At 58.8% G+C, this 20,000-nt stretch overlaps 1 protein-coding gene across 1 annotated transcript; it reads left to right on the forward strand.

Annotated features, from left to right (window-relative positions):
- Positions 1 to 13,487: 13,487 nt before the first annotated feature.
- LOC115384876 (semaphorin-5B-like) lies at positions 13,488 to 17,456 on the forward strand. The gene is made up of 3 exons (XM_030087055.1): positions 13,488 to 13,655; positions 16,969 to 17,176; positions 17,245 to 17,456. The coding sequence occupies exons 1-3, from the start codon at positions 13,527 to 13,529 to the stop codon at positions 17,454 to 17,456; spliced, it is 549 nt and encodes a 182-aa protein (XP_029942915.1). The 5' UTR covers positions 13,488 to 13,526.
- Positions 17,457 to 20,000: the final 2,544 nt, after the last annotated feature.

The following is a 20,000-nucleotide window of genomic DNA, read 5'->3' on the forward strand; positions in this document are numbered from 1 at the left end:
CCTCCTCCTCCCCTCCTCCCTCCTCCCTCCTCCTGCCTCCCCCTCCTCCCTCCTCCCTCCTCCCCACCTCCTCCACCCCCCTCCTCCCTCCTCCACCCTCCTCCCCCCTCCTCCTCCTTTCTCCCCCCCTCCACCCCCCTCCTCCCCCCTCCTCCCTCCTCCTCCCTCCTCCACCCCCCTCCCTGCTCCTCCAGCCCAACAAGCTGTCGCTGTGCAGAAGAGTTCCGCTTTTGAGCATCAGCAGGAATATTAATGAAGGACAGTGGCACACACACACACACACACACACACACACACACACACACACACACACACACACACACACACACACACACACACACACACACACACACACACTGCTCCGTCCCGTTCGGCTCTCACAAGTCGTCTCTTCTTGAGGTTTTTCCAGCTGAAGGCTTTGGAGCTGCTGATGACCGACTTTCCTCTCTGCCTTCTGATTGGTGCAGGTGGGGGGTCACAGGGTCACAGGGTCACAGGGTCACAGCTTTCATCACAGGAAGGAAGCACCTGCATCCAAACTGAAACACTTTTTTTTCTGTCTTTTCAGTATTTATAACTGCATCACTTGTTTTCAGTTTACTTAACCTTAAAGCCCAGAAAACAGCTGACAGGAGAAACGAGCTGAGAGCAGATCAGAGACGCCGAGACCTGAATCGGTCGGTCCTGGTCTCCTGGACGTCTCTCTTCAGGTCAGCAGCAGGTCCTGAAATCCACTGCTCCAATAAAAGACAGAAAAATAGCGTTTACCGCAGCGTGTTTTTCCTGAACCAATGAGTTTGAAGCAGACGATACCCCCCCCCCCCGTCAGACAGGCAATATCCCCCCCGTCAGACAGTCAATACCCCCCCCCCCCGTCAGACAGGCAATACCCCCCCGTCAGACAGGCAATACCCCCCCGTCAGACAGTCAATACCCCCCCCCCGTCAGACAGACAGTACCCCCCCGTCAGACAGACAATATCCCTCCTGTCAGACAGACAATACCCCCCCCCGTCAGACAATCAATACCCCCCCCCCCCGTCAGACAGACAATATCCCTCCCGTCAGACAGACAGTACCCCCCCGTCAGACAGACAATATCCCTCCTGTCAGACAGACAATACCCCCCCGTCAGACAGACAATACCCCCCCCCCCCGTCAGACAGACAATATCCCTCCTGTCAGACAGACAATACCCCCCCTGTCAGACAGGCAATACCCCCCTGTCAGACAGACAATATCCCCCCGTCAGACAGACAATACCCCCCCGTCAGACAGACAATATCCCCCCGTCAGACAGACAATACCCCCCCTGTCAGACAGACAATATCCCCCCGTCAGACAGACAATATCCCCCCCCCGTCAGACAGACAATACCCCCCCGTCAGACAGACAATATCCCCCCGTCAGACAGACAATACCCCCCCTGTCAGACAGGCAATATCCCCCTCGTCAGACAGACAATACCCCCCCCGTCAGACAGGCAATACCCCCCCCGTCAGACAGGCAATATCCCCCCCGTCAGACAGACAATACCCCCCCCGTCAGACAGACAATACCCCCCCCGTCAGACAGGCAATATCCCCCCCGTCAGACAGACAATACCCCCCTCCCCCCCCCGTCAGACGATTCCTCCGCCCCCCCCCCATACCCCACGATGAGACATCCTGTACTGATCTGGACTCTGTCAGGACCTCCGCGCTGACCAGACCTTCAGGAAGGAGCAGACTGAGGCTCAGACAGGAAGTGACGCTGCGGCGCCGCTCAGTTCTGTGGAGGAGGTGGAGGAGGTGGAGCCATGTCTGGGTGGAGTAATGGAGAGCCTGGTGTGTGTGTGTGTGTGTGTGTGTGTGTGTGTTCAGTCTGCTGTCTCACCTGTTCAGCTGCAGGTATTTGACTCGACTCGCCTGCTTCCTTTCTGCCTGCAGCCATTTTCCCTGAGATGGAAATGAAGCGAGTAAGCTGAGAGATGGTGGAGAAAGGAAAGAAATGAGAAGTCAGAGAGGGGGGGGGGGAGGGAGGGAGAGAGAGAGAGACAGAAGGAGGGAGGATTAAAAAGAAGAGAAGGGAAATGAGCAGTGGTGATGAGAAAAATCTTCGAGCTTCCATCTTTTGTCTTTCTTCCATTGTTCCCTCCTGTTCGTTGTGGAGGAGCTGCCCCCCCCCCCCCCCCCCCCCCCCCCCCTGATCAGTCCCCCCCTCCCTGGTCGGTCCCCCCTCTCTGATCGGTCCCCCCTCCCTGATCTGTCCCCCCCTCCCTGGTCGGTCCCCCCTCCCTGATCAGTCCCCCCCTCTCTGGTCGGTCCCCCCTCCCTGATCAGTCCCACCCTCCCTGGTCGGTCCCCCCTCCCTGATCAGTCCCCCCCTCTCTGGTCGGTCCCCCTCCCTGATCAGTCCCCCCCCTCCCTGGTCGGTCCCCCCTCCCTGATCGGGGCTGCATATGTTAATGCAATCAGCACCAACACCGTCTCCATCAGCTGCTCCCAGGAGAACAGAGCAGCTCTGCCCTCAGTCTGTGCTCCGTCTGGGCCAGCGCTCAGCACTGGGTCCCAGCAGGGGGTCCTGGTGGTCTCTGTGGTCGCAGCAGGGGGTCCTGGTGGTCTCTGTGGTCCCAGCAGGGGGTCCTGGTGGTCTCTGTGGTCGCAGCAGGGGGTCCTGGTGGTCTCTGTGGTCCCAGCAGGGGGTCCTGGTGGTCTCTGTGGTCCCAGCAGGGGGTCCTGGTGGTCTCTGTGGTCCCAGCAGGGGGTCCTGGTGGTCTCTGTGGCCCCAACAGGGGGTCCTGGTGGTCTCTGTGGTCCCAGCAGGGGGTCCTGGTGGTCTTTGTGAAGCTCCCACATTGTTTTTGCTGCAGAAGTGTCAGATCCAGCTGATCACTCAGCTGATCACTCAGCTGATCACTCAGCTGATCGATGCATTCTGTGGCTCGGTTCCTCAGTTTTCATTGGACGGGATTTTCCTTGTGCTGGACTCCCGTTTTCTTTTTATGGACCAAACAACCCCTGATCTTCGGGTCTCGTTTCCAGAGGATCTTCCTTCCATGTTTTTGTCTTTCTGATGGACTTTGCTGAGTCAGCGACTCTGGTCTGGAGCAGCAGGGCCCAGAACCTGGACTGACAGGAGGTCGCAGCGGGACAGAGTCTCTGTACCCCGCCCTCCATGGAGGCCCATGGGGTCCCTCCTGGTCTGGTCTGGGAGGGGTCCGGCACGGTGAGGCACTGACCCCCTCATGACAGTATGACTGGATGGTCCCAACAAAAACCAGCTAATCAAAGGAGAAAAGAGATTTTCTTTGAAGTGACTTCAGCAATCAGCCAAAACATTATGACCAGAGCAGATAGCACGGCCAGCTCTTGGTCTGTTGTTTTCTGGACGGGAACATTTATTACTCCTGCACTGCCTTGAGTGGGAGCAGATCTGGTTCCTGTAATCCCTGAGCGGTCAACAGAAAGCGATGATCGTGGTCGTACCAAAACACGAACCAGCATTGACCGCGCACACAGTGGCAGTAATTTGTCACCTTCACTGAAACAAGTTCTCCTTCTTCAGCCTGAAACCCTCCGTAGGATCCTGCTCAGGGTCTGGCTCCACACGCTGTCCAGCCAGCAGGAGAGCATGGAGAGCCTCCTGGAGGTGGACCGCAGAGAGCCAGGCAGCATCACCAGCAGGGTCCAAACCCTCAAACACACCGGGAACGGCTCAGGACCGGGCTCAGGACCGGGCTCAGGACCGGGCTCAGGACCGGGCTCAGGACCGGGCTCAGGAATGGGTTCAGGACCGGGCTCAGGACCGGGCTCAGGAATGGGTTCAGGACCGGGCTCAGGACCGGGCTCAGGACCGGGCTCAGGAATGGGTTCAGGACCGGGCTCAGGACCGGGCTCAGGACCGGGCTCAGGACCGGGCTCAGGACCGCCTGCCTGCTGGCTTCTTCACTGAAAGCTGAGCATTCCTAGGTTTCAGAAAGTCCATTTCCCCGCCGTTGAGTTAGAAGAGGAAACATGGACCAGCTGAAGGATTTGAGATGAAGACCGAACTGAGCCGGCCCGGTCCGAGCCTTTCCAGACCTGCAGCTCTTGTGTTTGCTGCTTTAGCTGTTTAATGGAACCAGAATCATGACTGAGGCCCGATCTCACCCCCGTCAGGACCCAAGATCTGGTCCTGGATAAATCAGTGAGGCGGATGAATGAAGGACGAGGAAGCGTGGTTTCATCCACAGCTGTTGTCGCTGTGTTCCTGGTGCAGCGAGCACGGTGGCTCCCACTACATGTTCCCATTGTGAATCATCACTTCCTGTTTGTAAACTCCACAATAAAGGCCTACATTACATTTTAGTTTCCAGTTTCGGCTCAGCTGGACGGGACCGGTCCAACCATGCTGAAATCATCTGAAAGCTTCCTGGTGCCGGACTCAGAGGAAGTCAAGGCTGCTGGATTCTGCAGGTCTTTTCAGCTTCGCCCTCGGCCTCACCCTCAGCCTCACCCCCAGCCTCACCCTCAGCCTCACCCTCAGCCTCACCCTCAGCCTCACCCCCAGCCTCACCCTCAGCCTCACCCTCAGCCTCACCCTCAGCCTCACCCCCAGCCTCACCCTCAGCCTCACCCCCAGCCTCACCCTCAGCCTCACCTTCAGCCTCACCCTCAGCCTCACCTTCAGCCTCAGCCTCACCCTCAGCCTCACCCTCACCCTCAGCCTCACCCTCAGCCTCAGCCTCACCCTCAGCCTCACCCTCAGCCTCACCCTCACCCTCAGCCTCACCCTCACCCTCAGCCTCACCCTCAGCCTCACCCTCAGCCTCACCCTCAGCCTCACCTTCAGCCTCACCCTCAGCCTCACCCTCAGCCTCACCCTCAGCCTCACCCTCAGCCTCACCTTCAGCCTCACCCTCAGCCTCACCGTCAGCCTCACCTTCAGCCTCACCCTCACCCTCAGCCTCACCCTCAGCCTCACCCTCAGCCTCACCGTCAGCCTCACCTTCAGCCTCACCCTCACCCTCAGCCTCACCTTCAGCCTCACCCTCAGCCTCACCCTCACCCTCAGCCTCACCCTCAGCCTCACCCTCAGCCTCACCGTCAGCCTCACCTTCAGCCTCACCCTCACCCTCAGCCTCACCTTCAGCCTCACCTTCAGCCTCACCCTCACCCTCAGCCTCACCCTCAGCCTCACCCTCAGCCTCACCTTCAGCCTCACCCTCACCCTCAGCCTCACCTTCAGCCTCACCCTCAGCCTCACCCTCAGCCTCACCCTCAGCCTCACCCTCAGCCTCACCTTCAGCCTCACCCTCAGCCTCACCCTCAGCCTCACCTTCAGCCTCACCCTCAGCCTCACCCTCAGCCTCACCTTCAGCCTCACCCTCACCCTCAGCCTCACCCTCAGCCTCACCCTCAGCCTCACCGTCAGCCTCACCTTCAGCCTCACCCTCACCCTCAGCCTCACCTTCAGCCTCACCCTCAGCCTCACCCTCACCCTCAGCCTCACCCTCAGCCTCACCCTCAGCCTCACCGTCAGCCTCACCTTCAGCCTCACCCTCAGCCTCACCTTCAGCCTCACCCTCAGCCTCACCCTCAGCCTCACCCTCAGCCTCACCTTCAGCCTCACCCTCAGCCTCACCCTCAGCCTCACCCTCAGCCTCACCTTCAGCCTCACCCTCAGCCTCACCCTCAGCCTCACCCTCAGCCTCACCTTCAGCCTCACCCTCAGCCTCACCTTCAGCCTCACCCTCACCCTCAGCCTCACCCTCAGCCTCACCCTCAGCCTCACCCTCAGCCTCACCCTCACCCTCAGCCTCACCCTCAGCCTCACCCTCAGCCTCACCTTCAGCCTCACCCTCAGCCTCACCTTCAGCCTCACCCTCAGCCTCACCCTCAGCCTCACCCTCAGCCTCACCCTCGGCCTCACCTTCAGCCTCACCCTCACCCTCAGCCTCACCCTCAGCCTCACCCTCAGCCTCACCCTCAGCCTCACCGTCAGCCTCACCTTCACCCTCAGCCTCACCCTCAGCCTCACCTTCAGCCTCACCCTCACCCTCAGCCTCACCCTCAGCCTCACCCTCAGCCTCACCCTCAGCCTCACCGTCAGCCTCACCTTCAGCCTCACCCTCACCCTCAGCCTCACCTTCAGCCTCACCCTCAGCCTCACCCTCAGCCTCACCCTCAGCCTCACCTTCAGCCTCACCCTCAGCCTCACCTTCAGCCTCATCCTCAGCCTCACCCTCAGCCTCACCCTCAGCCTCACCTTCAGCCTCACCCTCAGCCTCACCCTCAGCCTCACCCTCACCCTCACCTTCAGCCTCACCCTCAGCCTCACCTTCAGCCTCACCTTCAGCCTCACCCTCAGCCTCACCTTCAGCCTCACCCTCAGCCTCACCCTCAGCCTCACCCTCACCCTCACCTTCAGCCTCACCCTCAGCCTCACCTTCAGCCTCACCTTCAGCCTCACCCTCAGCCTCACCTTCAGCCTCACCCTCAGCCTCACCCTCAGCCTCACCCTCAGCCTCACCTTCAGCCTCACCCTCACCCTCAGCCTCACCCTCAGCCTCACCCTCAGCCTCACCCTCAGCCTCACCGTCAGCCTCACCTTCAGCCTCACCCTCACCCTCAGCCTCACCTTCAGCCTCACCCTCAGCCTCACCCTCAGCCTCACCTTCAGCCTCACCCTCAGCCTCACCCTCAGCCTCACCCTCAGCCTCACCTTCAGCCTCACCCTCAGCCTCATCCTCAGCCTCACCCTCAGCCTCACCCTCAGCCTCACCTTCAGCCTCACCCTCAGCCTCACCCTCAGCCTCACCTTCAGCCTCATCCTCAGCCTCACCCTCAGCCTCACCTTCAGCCTCACCCTCAGCCTCACCTTCAGCCTCACCCTCAGCCTCACCCTCAGCCTCACCCTCACCCTCACCTTCAGCCTCACCCTCAGCCTCACCTTCAGCCTCACCTTCAGCCTCACCCTCAGCCTCACCTTCAGCCTCACCCTCAGCCTCACCCTCAGCCTCACCCTCACCCTCACCCTCAGCCTCACCCTCAGCCTCACCTTCAGCCTCACCTTCAGCCTCACCCTCAGCCTCACCTTCAGCCTCACCCTCAGCCTCACCCTCAGCCTCACCCTCACCCTCACCTTCAGCCTCACCCTCAGCCTCACCCTCAGCCTCACCCTCAGCCTCACCCTCAGCCTCACCCTCAGCCTCACCTTCAGCCTCACCCTCACCCTCAGCCTCACCCTCAGCCTCAGCCTCACCCTCACCCTCAGCCTCACCCTCAGCCTCACCCTCAGCCTCACCCTCAGCCTCACCTTCAGCCTCACCCTCACCCTCAGCCTCACCTTCAGCCTCACCCTCAGCCTCACCCTCAGCCTCACCCTCAGCCTCACCTTCAGCCTCACCCTCAGCCTCATCCTCAGCCTCACCCTCAGCCTCACCCTCAGCCTCACCTTCAGCCTCACCCTCAGCCTCACCCTCAGCCTCACCCTCAGCCTCACCTTCAGCCTCACCTTCAGCCTCACCCTCAGCCTCACCCTCACCCTCACCTTCAGCCTCACCCTCAGCCTCACCTTCAGCCTCACCTTCAGCCTCACCCTCAGCCTCACCTTCAGCCTCACCCTCAGCCTCACCCTCAGCCTCACCTTCAGCCTCACCCTCAGCCTCACCTTCAGCCTCACCCTCAGCCTCATCCTCAGCCTCACCCTCAGCCTCACCCTCAGCCTCAACCTCGCCATCGGCCTCGCCCTCGCCCTCAGCCTGGATCGCAGCCTCTTCTGGGCCAATTCAGGCCCATGGACCTTATGTTTGACACACCTGATCTACGTATTAATGCTTGAGGCAGTGAAGCGCTGAAGGAGCACGGCTCGGACGCCAGTGACCCTCAGACAGAAACGCGACCTCCCTGCAGTCATGCTGGTGTTTGTGATTGATTCCTTGTTAACGAGCGGAGAGACGATCGGCGCCGTCGCTAATCAGCCGCCGCTAATCAGCCGCCCCTCTGGAAACGAGCGGCGACCGGAGGAGGAGTGCTCCCAGCCGCACAGCCCTGGATTCTAGCATTCCTTCAGAATAAGGGCGCTCGGGACCTCGGAGCGCAGCCAGGTCCTTAATTGAGCGGCTGCCGGTTGGCAGGCGGTCCAGCTGGACGCCATTCTCCTGCCCGGGCGTCTGACCTGCCATCACTTCCTCGTTATGAGCGTCCTTATCTGTTTGGAGCCGACGCCGCCGACCCGGCTCTCCAGCGGCTCGAGGACCCGGTATCTCTCAGGTCGGGATGAAGAGCGCCGGAGCAGAAGGTCCATTAATGGATTAGAGCGCAGCGGCGATCAGCGATTAATCTTGTAGCTCGTTTATTAACTCGCTGGACGTTTCCATCTTTTTTTACTGAAATCGTCTGCTTCTTCTCTCTGCTGTAAATCAGTGGAGAAGAGCAGGTTGAAACGACGACACTGCGGAGATGAAAACCACAGATATCAGCAGAGTGATCAGTACGTCTGATTACAGATTCGATGCACTGAAATATCCTAAAGATGAACTCCACAGACACGCAGCTCGCCGTTCCAGACGCCAGCGAGCAAAACACATCTATATAAACCACAGTAACAGCAGCGCCCACTAGTGGCTCCACATGCTAACGCCATCCTTTTCAGCATTCCTGCCATTTTGAATCTGTTGCCACGGAAACCCAAACCTTGCATTTTCTCGGGATGAACAGGGTGTGTGGAGCCAGGGTGTGGCGGGCGCCGTTCCTGATGGCAGCAGAGTGAAGGCATCACCTGACGGGACCTGTTCTCCGGTTCTGCCCCGGGCTCGCTGCCCCGCGTCAAACTGAGCTCCAAATGAAGCGCCGGCCGCTCCCTGAACGCCGCGCCTCGTCTGAACGCCGCTCCCTGAACGCCGCGCCTCGTCTGAACGCCGCTCCCTGAACGCCGCGCCTCGTCTGAACGCCGCTCCCTGAACGCCGCGCCTCGTCTGAACGCCGCTCCCTGAACGCTGCGCCTTGTCTGAACGCCGCTCCCTGAACGCCGCGCCTCGTCTGAACGCCGCTCCCTGAACGCTGCGCCTTGTCTGAACGCCGCTCCCTGAACGCTGCGCCTTGTCTGAACACCGCTCCCTGAACGCTGCGCCTCGTCTGAACGCAGCTCCCTGAACGCCGCGCCTTGTCTGAACGCCGCTCCCTGAACGCTGCGCCTTGTCTGAACACCGCTCCCTGAACACCGCGCCTCATCTGAACGCCGCTCCCTTAACGCCGCGCCTTGTCTGAACGCCGCGCCTCATCTGAATGCCGCGCCTTGTCTGAACGCCGCTCCCTGAACGCTGCGCCTCGTCTGAACGCGGCTCCCTGAACGCCGCGCCTCGTTTGAACGCCGCTCCCTGAACGCCGCGCCTCGTCTGAACGCTGCTCCCTGAAAGCCGCGCCTCGTCTGAACGCCGCGCCTCATCTGAACGCCGCTCCCTGAACGCTGTGCCTCGTCTGAACGCTGCTCCCTGAACGCCGCGCCTCGTCTGAACGCCGCGCCTCGTCTGAACGCCGCTCCCTGAACGCCGCGCCTGGTCTGAACACTGCTTTGCGCTCCTGCAGCTGGCGTGGCGTGGGATTCATTCATTCCCTCCGCCTGCATTCTTTGAAGCTGTTTGCCTCTTCGCAGCTCTCCTGAGGGTTCAGGTCTGGTTCAGGTTTTGCAGATCGGGCAAAGCTTTGGCATAAAGAAGATTGCTTTTCCCTCCAGACGGTCAGTTCTGACATTACCGTCACCGTCCATTAGCCCTGCACTCCCAATGCAGAATACGGAGGTTCTGCTGTGTTTCTCTGTGGAGGTCGCGGTCATTCTCATCACATGTAAAACCTGTAAAGTGCCGACATGAGCCAAAACAGCCGCCGGCAGGAACGGAGACAGTGGAGCTGGTGGAGGCCCCAGCTCCGGCCCCAGCTCTGGCCCCGTTCCCGGCTCCGTCCTGACTCCGTACCTGGCCCCGGCCCCGTCCCCGGCCCCAGCCCAGCTCCATTCCCGGCTCCGTCCCCGGCCCAGGCTCCGGCCCCGTTCCCGGCCCCGTTCCCGGCTCCGTCCCGACTCCGTCCCCGGCCCCGGCCCCGGCCCCGGCCCCGGCCCAGCTCCATTCCCGGCTCCGTCCCCGGCCCAGGCTCCGGCCCCGTTCCCGGCCCCGTTCCCGGCTCCGTCCCGACTCCGTCCCCGGCCCCGGCCCCGTCCCCGGCCCCGGCCCCGTCCCCGGCCCGGCCCCGGCCCAGCTCCATTCCCGGCTCCGTCCCCGGCCCAGACTCCGGCCCCGGCCCAGCTCCGTTCCCGGCTCCGTCCCCGGCCCCAGCTCTGTTCCCGGCTCCGTCCTCGGCCCCGGCTCCGGTTCCGGCTACGTCCCCGGCCCCGGCTCCGGCCCTGGCCCCAGCTCCATTCCCGGCTCCGGCCCCGGCTCCGGCCCCGGCTCCGGCCCCGGCTCCGGCCCCGGCTCCGTCCCCGGCCCAGCTCTGTTCCCGGCTCCATCCTCGGCCCCGGCTCCGGTTCCGGCTCCGTCCCCGGCCCAGCTCTGTTCCCGGCTCCATCCTCGGCCCCGGCTCCGGTTCCGGCTCCGTCCCCGGCCCCAGCTCCATTCCCGGCTCCGGCCCCGGCTCCGGCCCCGCCCCGGCTCCTGCTTCAGCTCCGGCCCCGACCCCGGCTCCTGCTCCGGCTCCAGCCCTAGCCCCGGTTCGGTCCTGATGTGGTTTCAGCTGCTTTTTCACACAGAATGAGACGCTTGGCGCTTCCAGCAGGACACCGAAGTCAAAGTTTTAAAACAGTAGCCAATCACGTTTGTGATTGTCCACAGCTCGGTCACTCACAGCAGAATATAAACTTCTTCTTCTACGCTTGCAATTTAGAAAAGTAGTCGCTGGAAGCGCCAAGCGTCTGGCTTGGTCTGCCGCGGCTTCTGTAGTTCAGGGTGCGTGCAGACGTGCACCGGGGAAGTATGAGAGAGCACTGTTTGGGCTCTTAAAATGTACTAAATGACCTTGTTAAGAATTAATTCTGGACGTTACCGCTCAGGACACTTGGATTACAGCGGACGAGCAGTATGAAGGAAAATGGGCACGTTTTGTGGACGTTATGGATCGTTTCTTCTTTCGGGCTCTGTCGGTCCCTGTTTGTTGACAACGAACATCCCCCAGGATCTCCAGCTGCATTTGAGACATCACTAAGGTGCTCCAGAGTGTTTCTCAGCATGAGGGCGAGTAGAAAATGAGGCCAAATGGTTTTTTGGGTGGAGTATTCCTTTAAACTCCTCTTCATAAGTCAGAACAAAGAAATGAAGTGTGTCACACACTCGGGGAACTTTGGTCACAGCTCAAAACTAAACGCCCATAATACAGTTCACAGTTTTATTTTGGTAGGGAGACACAGGAAACGCCACATTAGCTGCATCCGGGTGTTAGCAAAATGGCGGCCTTGCGGCGTTGCTAACGTGTTCTGAGCAGTAAAAAGGATGTAAATGAAAACAGAAGCGCTCGGTTTGGGATTTCCCGTCACGGAGCAGCTGGACTGGAGTCCAGAACAGACAGCGACGCTCCGGAGGACGAAACCGATCCGGGGAAACAGGCGCGACCACGGCGGAGGGCGGAGCGTTAGCTTCCCGTCAAAACCAACAGCAGGTCTCCAACATGTGGGGTTGGAACGTTATGGAGCGTTTTCCAGTGACTGGACGACGTTCAGGATGAAGACTCAGCTTCAGTCTGCAGTTTGGTCTCTGAGGATGTGATCTGTTGAGGGAAAAGGAGATCTCTCTGTCAGTCAATCAGTGGATCGACTGATCTAAACTGTCACGGTCCAGCATGTCATCCAGGTTTCATCTTGATATAGTGGCAAGCAGTCCAGGTCACATTGAGAAGAACCCTGTTCTGATTCCACCAGTGAAAATGAATCATTTTATTGTTTTCAGTGAAGGTTTGAAAAATGATGTCCGTTTCCATGGAAACGGTGCAGCTTGTTGGGCCATGGGTTGGTGCTGTGGGTTGTTTTTGTATGATTGTAAAATTCATCACTCAGGACCGTTTTAAGTTCTGACCTTAAATGTAGGGACTGTTTCAGATTTTCATAGACGCTCTCACAGCTCTGCTGCTCACCACGGGCTCAGGGATCCAGGACTGGAATCCACAGAGCGGGATCTTCTTCTTCTTCTTCTTCTGGATGTTGTTTTGCTTCAGTATTTGCTTTCACTTGTGTAGATGTGTTCCTGTAGCTTCACCTCCTCCTCGGTGTTTGTCGCTGTTGGTGTTTCCCTCGCCGCCCGGCTGACGCTTCAGTCCGCCTGCAGACGCCGTTTTGGTGAATTAAATCCAGCAGAATCCCTCGTTTCACTGAGCAGCAGTCTGCAGCGCTCAGTCCGAAGGCCGTCCAGAGCTCCGCGTGTCTCCGCGTCCACAGGGTCCGGGCGGGTCTGGGCGGGTCCGGGCGGGTCTGGGTGGGTCTGGGCCGGTCCGGGCAGGTCCAGGCCGGTCCAGGGCAGGTCCAGGCCGGTCCAGGCAGGTCCAGGCGAGTCCAGGCAGCAGGCTGGTCCCTGGTCCTGGCAGCAGGTCTTCCTGAGTCCAGCAGTCCTGTCCTCCTGGCAGCTGGTTTATCGGCCGTGCCGGCAGAAAGAAGCGGCGGCGGCGGTGAGGCCGCCGGCGCCAGCAGGTAGTTAAGACAGTCATTACGCTGCAGAGCATTATGGGTAAAGAGCATCAGGATAATAACTTCACTCACAGCGGCACTTTAGCCGGTTTACTCTGCTGTTACACCTGCAAGGCAGAGAGAGAGAGAGAGAGAGAGAGTGTGTGTGTGTGTGTGTGTGTGTGTGTGTGTGTGTGTGTGTGTGTGTGTGTGTGTGTGTGTGTGTGTGTGTGTGTGTGTGTGTGTGTGTGTGTGTGTGTGTGTGTGTGTACAGTAATCTCTGATCGCGGAGCAGCCGACAGGAAGCGGCTGATAAACAGCCGGACTGACGGAGACACTGCAGAGCCGCTTTATGACACAGCTGGAGGTCCCAGACCAGGTCCAGACCAGACCCAGACCAGGTCCAGACCAGACCCAGACCAGGTCCAGACCAGACCAGACCAGACCAGACCAGACCAGACCAGACCAGACCAGACCAGACCTAGACCGGGTGTTCAGAGCAGGTGTCGCCGGACTCCATCAGGAGGACGGAGACGCCGCCCGGTTCCCATGAGCCAACTTTAGAACGGTGGTGAACGTTCTTGTTGGAATGTCACTGATGTCTTCATGTCTCTTTGTCCCCTCTGCTCTTGTCCCTCGTCCTCCTCTTTGTCCCCTCTGATCTTGTCCCTCGTCCTCCTCTTTGTCCCCTCTGCTCTCGTCCTCCTCTTTGTCCCCTCTGCTCTCGTCCCTCGTCCTCCTCTTTGTCCCCTCTGCTCTCGTCCTCCTCTTTGTCCCCTCTGCTCTCGTCCCTCGTCCTCCTCTTTGTCCCCTCTGCTCTCGTCCCTCGTCCTCCTCTTTGTCCCCTCTGCTCTCGTCCCTCGTCCTCCTCTTTGTCCCCTCTGCTCTCGTCCCTCGCCGTCCTTCTCGTCCTGAAGCAACAGCATGGCGGCGTCGGCCGTGTGCGCCTTCAACCTGAGCGCCATCACGCGGGCCTTCAACGGGCCGTTCCGGTCCCAGGAGAACCCCCGCTCCACCTGGCTGCCCACGCCCAACCCCATCCTCAACTTCCAGGTGGGTCCACAGCCGGCCTCCTCGGCCCGGCCTCTCCGGGACCCGGGTCCTCCTCGGCCCGGCCTCTCCGGGACCCGGGTCCTCCTCGGGGCGGCCTCTACGGGACCCGGGTCCTCCTCGGACGGGCCTCTCCGGGACCCGGGTCCTCCTCGGCCCGGCCTCTCCGGGACCCGGGTCCTCCTCCGACCGGCCTCTCCTGGACCCGGGTCCTCCTCCGACCGGCCTCTCCGGGACCCGGGTCCTCCTCGGCCCGGCCTCTCCTGGACCCGGGTCCTCCTCCGACCGGCCTCTCCGGGACCCGGGTCCTCCTCGGCCCGGCCTCTCCTGGACCCGGGTCCTCCTCCGACCGGCCTCTCCGGGACCCGGGTCCTCCTCCGACCGGCCTCTCCGGGACCCGGGTCCTCCTCCGACCGGCCTCTCCGGGACCCGGGTCCTCCTCGGCCCGGCCTCTCCTGGACCCGGGTCCTTCTCGGACCGGCCTCTCCGGGACCCGGGTCCTCCTCGGACCGGCCTCTCCGGGACCCGGGGCAGCCCGAACACTTCAGCAGCTGCAGTCCGTCTCCCGGGGCAGAGCTGCAGGAATCGAACCAGGAACCTGCTGGAGGGTTCAGGATGAGGCTTCACCAGACCTTCAGAGGAAGAGAGGCCAAGGAGGCAAGAGTTCAGACCAGGTCCAGACCCAGACCAGGTCCAGACCCAGACCATGTCCAGACCCAGAGCAGGTCCAAACCCAGACCATGTCCAGACCCAGAGCAGGTCCAGACCCAGACCAGGTCCAGACCCAGACCATGTCCAGACCCAGAGCAGGTCCAGACCCAGACCATATCCAGACCCAGAGCAGGTCCAGACCCAGACCATGTCCAGACCCAGAGCAGGTCCAGACCCAGACCAGGTCCAGACCCAGACCATGTCCAGACCCAGAGCAGGTCCAGACCCAGACCAGGTCCAGACCCAGACCAGGTCCAGACCCAGACCATGTCCAGGTCCAGACCCAGACCAGGTCCACACCCAGAGCAGGTCCAGACCCAGACCATGTCCAGGTCCAGACCCAGTGGACTGGAGCTGGGTTCATGACCTCTGAAGAGTTCTGAACACAGACCAGATCCAGCCTCAGGTCCAGGTCTTCAGGAAGCAGACGGGACTCTTCAGACCCTCAGACCCGGATCCTGCAGCAGTGAGACCAGATGTTCCCGGTTCTCCTCCCGCGTCCGTCCCGGAGACTTCCAGAAACACCAGCAAGACTGAGGAGATGAGAACACGAGGCGAAGGAACCCCGGTCGCTGGTTTGAAACCCTTCAGGACCAGGACCAGGACGAGACGGGCCGCGGTGGACGCGGCGTCCCGACGGAGACGTGTGCAGAGACGGGTCCTGAACCCGCTCCAGGCCGGTCCTTCCAGGAACCTCTTATCGTCTCTTCTCCAGTTTTATCAAGAAACAAATCGGTGCAGTCGGCCGCTTTTCCTTCTCCTTTATTTTTAATTTCCTTCCATTTTTCTGCAGCAGACTTTCGTCAAACACGAGGCGCTCGCCAGTTTCCTAATCACAGCCGCCGTCTGCACCAAGACGGGCCAACTCGCAACAAAGCCCAATTAAAACCGTCCTCAATTCCAGCAGATACGTCTCATTTCCACAAAGCGCTCCGACACATTTGTTTCTTTTTAAATGATGGTTTTGGTGAGTTTTCCTCTAATTAGTCAGATTGTCAAGCAGGTGGGGATCTGTGTTCAGACTGAGAGGAAATTAATTCAACACAAAACCGGGAGACCGTGTGAGAAGAGCCGGATTCAGACCCAGTGTTGACATCAGGTAATTCCTGTTGTTAAAGGAGTCGTCCAAAGCCCCGTCCCGCTGTGTAAGTCACTGCTGAAATCAAGGCAAACAAATCCAATATTCCACTTTCAAGCCCCACAAAATGAAAAGAGAGTGCAATCTGCTGCCGGCCAAACACCCGTCTGCTGTTTTCCCTCTGCAGCCTCTCACCGGCGGTCACTCCACCGTCGCCCTGCCGCCGTGCTCCTCGCCGAAAACCCGTCATTACTGGGATTATGATTAAAACGCCAGACTCTGTATTGATTTTTGGAAGGACAAATACTGTGTCCTGCTGAGGCAGGGAGTTGAGATGGAAGCAGAGGGAAGTGTGTGTTTACTAGAAGATGTCAAGCAGAAATATGGGGATAATGAAAAGCAATGGAGTTTAAAAATAGTATTAATTAATGGCTCTTATTCACAACTACATCTTCAATATAAATGATTCAACGAACGTCTTCAGCCAGCAAATGAAAATAACGCTGGTAGCAAACAGGAAGGAACGAACCGACGCAACTTTTTAAAGGATGAGCAACAGAACCAGCTCTGATCTGCAGCTGCTGACTGGTCCAGAGTCCAAACACAAGACTCAAACCTCATCGACACTCCGAAAGCAGACGATATGCAACGTCTCTGCTCCGCCGGGACCGGCGCCGACGCTTCTCCTCAGCAGAACGACACGTCTCCGCGCTCGCACAGCGTTTGATATTAAAGGATCTCTTAACGTTGATCGTCCTCCCTGATCTGCCAGAAGACGTCACGTAATGCTAGCCTGGACGTAACGGAAGACGTCTCGTAATGCTAGCCTGGACGTAACGGAAGACGTCTCGTAATGCTAGCCTGGACGTAACGGAAGACGTCTCGTAATGCTAGCCTGGACGTGATGGAAGACGTCATGTAATGCTAGCCTGGACGTGATGCTAGCCTGGACGTGATGCTAGCCTGGACGTGATGCTAGCCTGGACCTGATGGAAGACGTCATGTAATGCTAGCCTGGACGTGATGCTAGCCTGGACGTGATGCTAGCCTGGATGTGATGCTAGCCTGGACCTGATGCTAGCCTGGACGTGATGGAAGACGTCATGTAATGCTAGCCTGGACGTGATGCTAGCCTGGACGTGATGCTAGCCTGGACGTGATGCTAGCCTGGATGTGATGCTAGCCTGAAAGTCTGACATTAAACCGCTATGTGACTTATGGCGAAGCACCCGGTGACTTTGGAGTTATCGGCTCTCGGTTGGTTCTCCACTGCTCCACAGCGTTCCTGTTCGGTTCTGAGCGCCGTTGTTGTGTGAACGCGACTCAGGACTGTAAAGTAATGAAAGCAGGGGGTCTGGCTGGCTGGTGAAGGACGGCCTGCTGGACCACAGTGAAGGTTTGATCCCAGCTGGACAGCTCAGCCCTGCTCACTGGTAGTTCTGTCTTCAGTGTCTCTGCTTCTCTGTCCCTGTTTGTGTGTCCACCACTCGTCCTGGCTGACCTCCCGGTCCTGTTTGACCTTCTCAGTGTGGAACCATCGAGGACGAGGGTCCTAACGAGGGTCTGACGGAGCGCAGCCTGCAGGACGCCCAGCGGCTCTACCTGATGAACGACGTGGTCCAGCCGGAGTCCGTGGACCCGCTGGTCATGCAGGACGACGTCCGCTTCTCGCACTTGGTGGTGGACATCGTCCAGGGGATGGACACGCTGTACCACGTCATGTACATCAGCACCGGTCAGTCCGGGAGCCTCGGCGTGGCGCCAGCGGCCAGAGGACGCGTCTGACCGGCGTTCTGCTTCCAGAATACGGAACCATCCTGAAGGCGCTGGCCACGCCCAACAAGAGCCTGCAGGGCTGCTACCTGGAGGAGATGGAGCTCCTCCCCCGGGGCGTCCGAGAGCCGGTCCTGAGCCTGCAGATCCTGCACAGCGACCGCTCGCTCTTCGTCGGGCTCAACGACCGAGTGCTGAAGATCCCGCTGGAGAGGTGCTCCACCTACAGGACGGAGACGTGAGTACGGCGAGCGCCGGGCCGCCGGGCGGGGCCCGGGCTCGGCTGCCGTCCAGGCAGTGGTCGGGCGGCGGTTGTGTCGAGGGCAGAGGGGTGGACTCGGGAGTGGAGGGTCACAGGTTCGATCCCCACAGCAGTCAGTCACTTCTGCTGAAGCTTGAGCATCTTCAGCTCATCTTCTAGTGTCAGTTTGAAAGTTCTGATCCTCCACGTTACTCTCTGCTGTCGAGGTTTCATCAAAACGAACAGAAATGTGGCTGATTTGAGACTGAAGACGAACGTCTGTGCTGAGCTCCAGGTCTCCTGCTCCCATCAGCTCGATAACCGCTGTGGTTCCCGTCCGGCCCTCCTCTTTACCAGAAATGACGACGAGTCTCTCAGCTCATCGCACAGCGGCGTGCCCGGCAGCTTTGAGCGTTCAGTTTCATTATGCGCCTCGCCGTGTGGAAATACCCGTCGCCATTACCCCCTCCTGCTCCACTTCACAGCCAGTACAGCCCAGGGTGTGAGATGCACAGCGCTTCTCCGTGAACGTCCAAGTGCCGTTTGGCTTAATTAACAGTCTGAAGCCGTTTATGAATCATAACTAATTCCAGTCATTTCAACAGTAATTCAGCATAATGGTCACTGTACTGTAATAAAGACTCTGTGGAATATGTTCCTCAGACACTGCTGATGGGATAAAGATGAGAACTGCTCCACTGTAGTGTACACAGTATAATTAGCAAAGGATTCTGGGTAGATTCAGAGCTATGTCAGCAGGTTGCTCCTCTATAAATGGAGTTTATAAAGATAAAGTACACACATGAACATAAACACACACATATCATGGGAGACAGCAAGGGATTGTGGGAAATGTCGGGCGTTGTGTGAGGGGATGCTGCTCTACTGTGAACTCTCGTGAACATTTAAACATATAATCATAAAAATACATGTAGATATGAAGATCAGCGCTCTGCTCTGCTGTCCGCCCCGTTGAAGCACTGCTAGAACATTCCGTCCGTACAGCAGATTCCCGTCTGACTCCGCGGTCCTGTCAGTAGCAGAGTGACGGGTCATTCAGAGGGACTCCACTGGGACGTACAGTTACGGTGCGTTCACACCGGACGCGTCGCCGACGCTTGGGACGCCTCGAAGCTGACGCTTGTGACGCTTCAAGCATGACGCTTGACACCAGGTGGTCACAAAGCTCGCGACGCTCGCCAGTTTATCGGCGCGCGGGAGGCTGGTTTCTGTTTCCAGCTCTGGCGGATCGCATCAGGAGAGCGGCTCGGCTTTATTTGTTAAATAAAGCTAGAACGCGTCGTCGTCGGAAAAGTGGCTATTGGCTGCTCTGCTCCTCTCTGCTCTGCCTGCAGCAGGGGGCGCTGCTGAGACTGACCGCTGTGAGAGCTTTGGGACGGGGGAGGGGCTCATTGATGACAGCAGCGAGACGTCCTGTCACGTCTCCAGAGCGCCAGAGAAGGTCGCTAGATTTGTCGCTAGTTGCTTTTGCCAAAAAAAAAAGTCACCAAGAGCCTTTGGAAAGTCGCCAGATTTAGCGAGAAAGTCGTCAAGTTGGCAACACTGTCTGGCCCGCATCGGTCCTCGGATCACTTGTAGTGACGTAGCAGCGGAGGGATCGTCTCTGATTGGTTGACGCTCAGCGGCAGCGCGTCGAAAGTTCAGTTTTCCCAACTCTCAAAAAGCGACGCTCACGACGCTCCTGACGCCGGGGACGCGGGTCGTGGGCGTCGACGCTCGAAAAGCGACACTCCTGACGCTCCTGACGCTCCTGACGCTCCTGACGCTCCTGACGCGCCGCCCCGCCGCCCGCCGCTCCACGACGCTCGTCCACCATAGACTTTGCATAGAAAAGCGCCGCTCACGACGCTTGCGACGCGTCCGGTGTGAATGCACCGTTACATAGATAATAACAGAAACGCCATCAAACACAATGCATATGTGCAAAGGATTGTGGGGAAATGCGGAGGTACCACAAAATAATTTTGATCTAAGGTAAATAACATCACAATTGTTAACATGCCTCTGAAAACTGATGAAACACACTGTTCTGACAGTCACACTCATTTCAGGGGTAAAAGCAGCTTTTTTCCCAACATTTGCTAATAAAACAAAATATAAAACAACAAGTCCTTCTTTTCAGCTAATGCTAAATGCATTTAGTATTTATTTACAAAGTGCTGTTTTATTATATGATCACTGTAGCTCAGTAAAGCGCAACTCTGCACTTAAAGCTGCTGTAGGCAGGATTCTGCTAGTCAGTGCTAATTGTTCTGTGTTTTCTTTGGATTAAATGTTAGAGTATCCATGATAATCCTTTAGGAGTGTAGCATAACTGCTCTACCGCGAGGGCGCAGCGTTTCCATCTGTCTCTGTTCTGAGCTGAAAAGGAATCTCCACAGCTCCAGGTATCTTTGACCAATCAGAAGAGCCCCTGAGACTTTAACCGTGGTTGGTCGAGGGGCGTTCGTCGCACCTTCTTGTGGGAGGGGCTTAACTTGCGTAAGGGCGTGATGTCAGAGAAAACAGGACCGGATTGGCTGTG

This window comes from Salarias fasciatus, unplaced genomic scaffold (assembly GCF_902148845.1).
Source record: "Salarias fasciatus unplaced genomic scaffold, fSalaFa1.1, whole genome shotgun sequence".
Classification (NCBI taxonomy): domain Eukaryota; kingdom Metazoa; phylum Chordata; class Actinopteri; order Blenniiformes; family Blenniidae; genus Salarias; species Salarias fasciatus.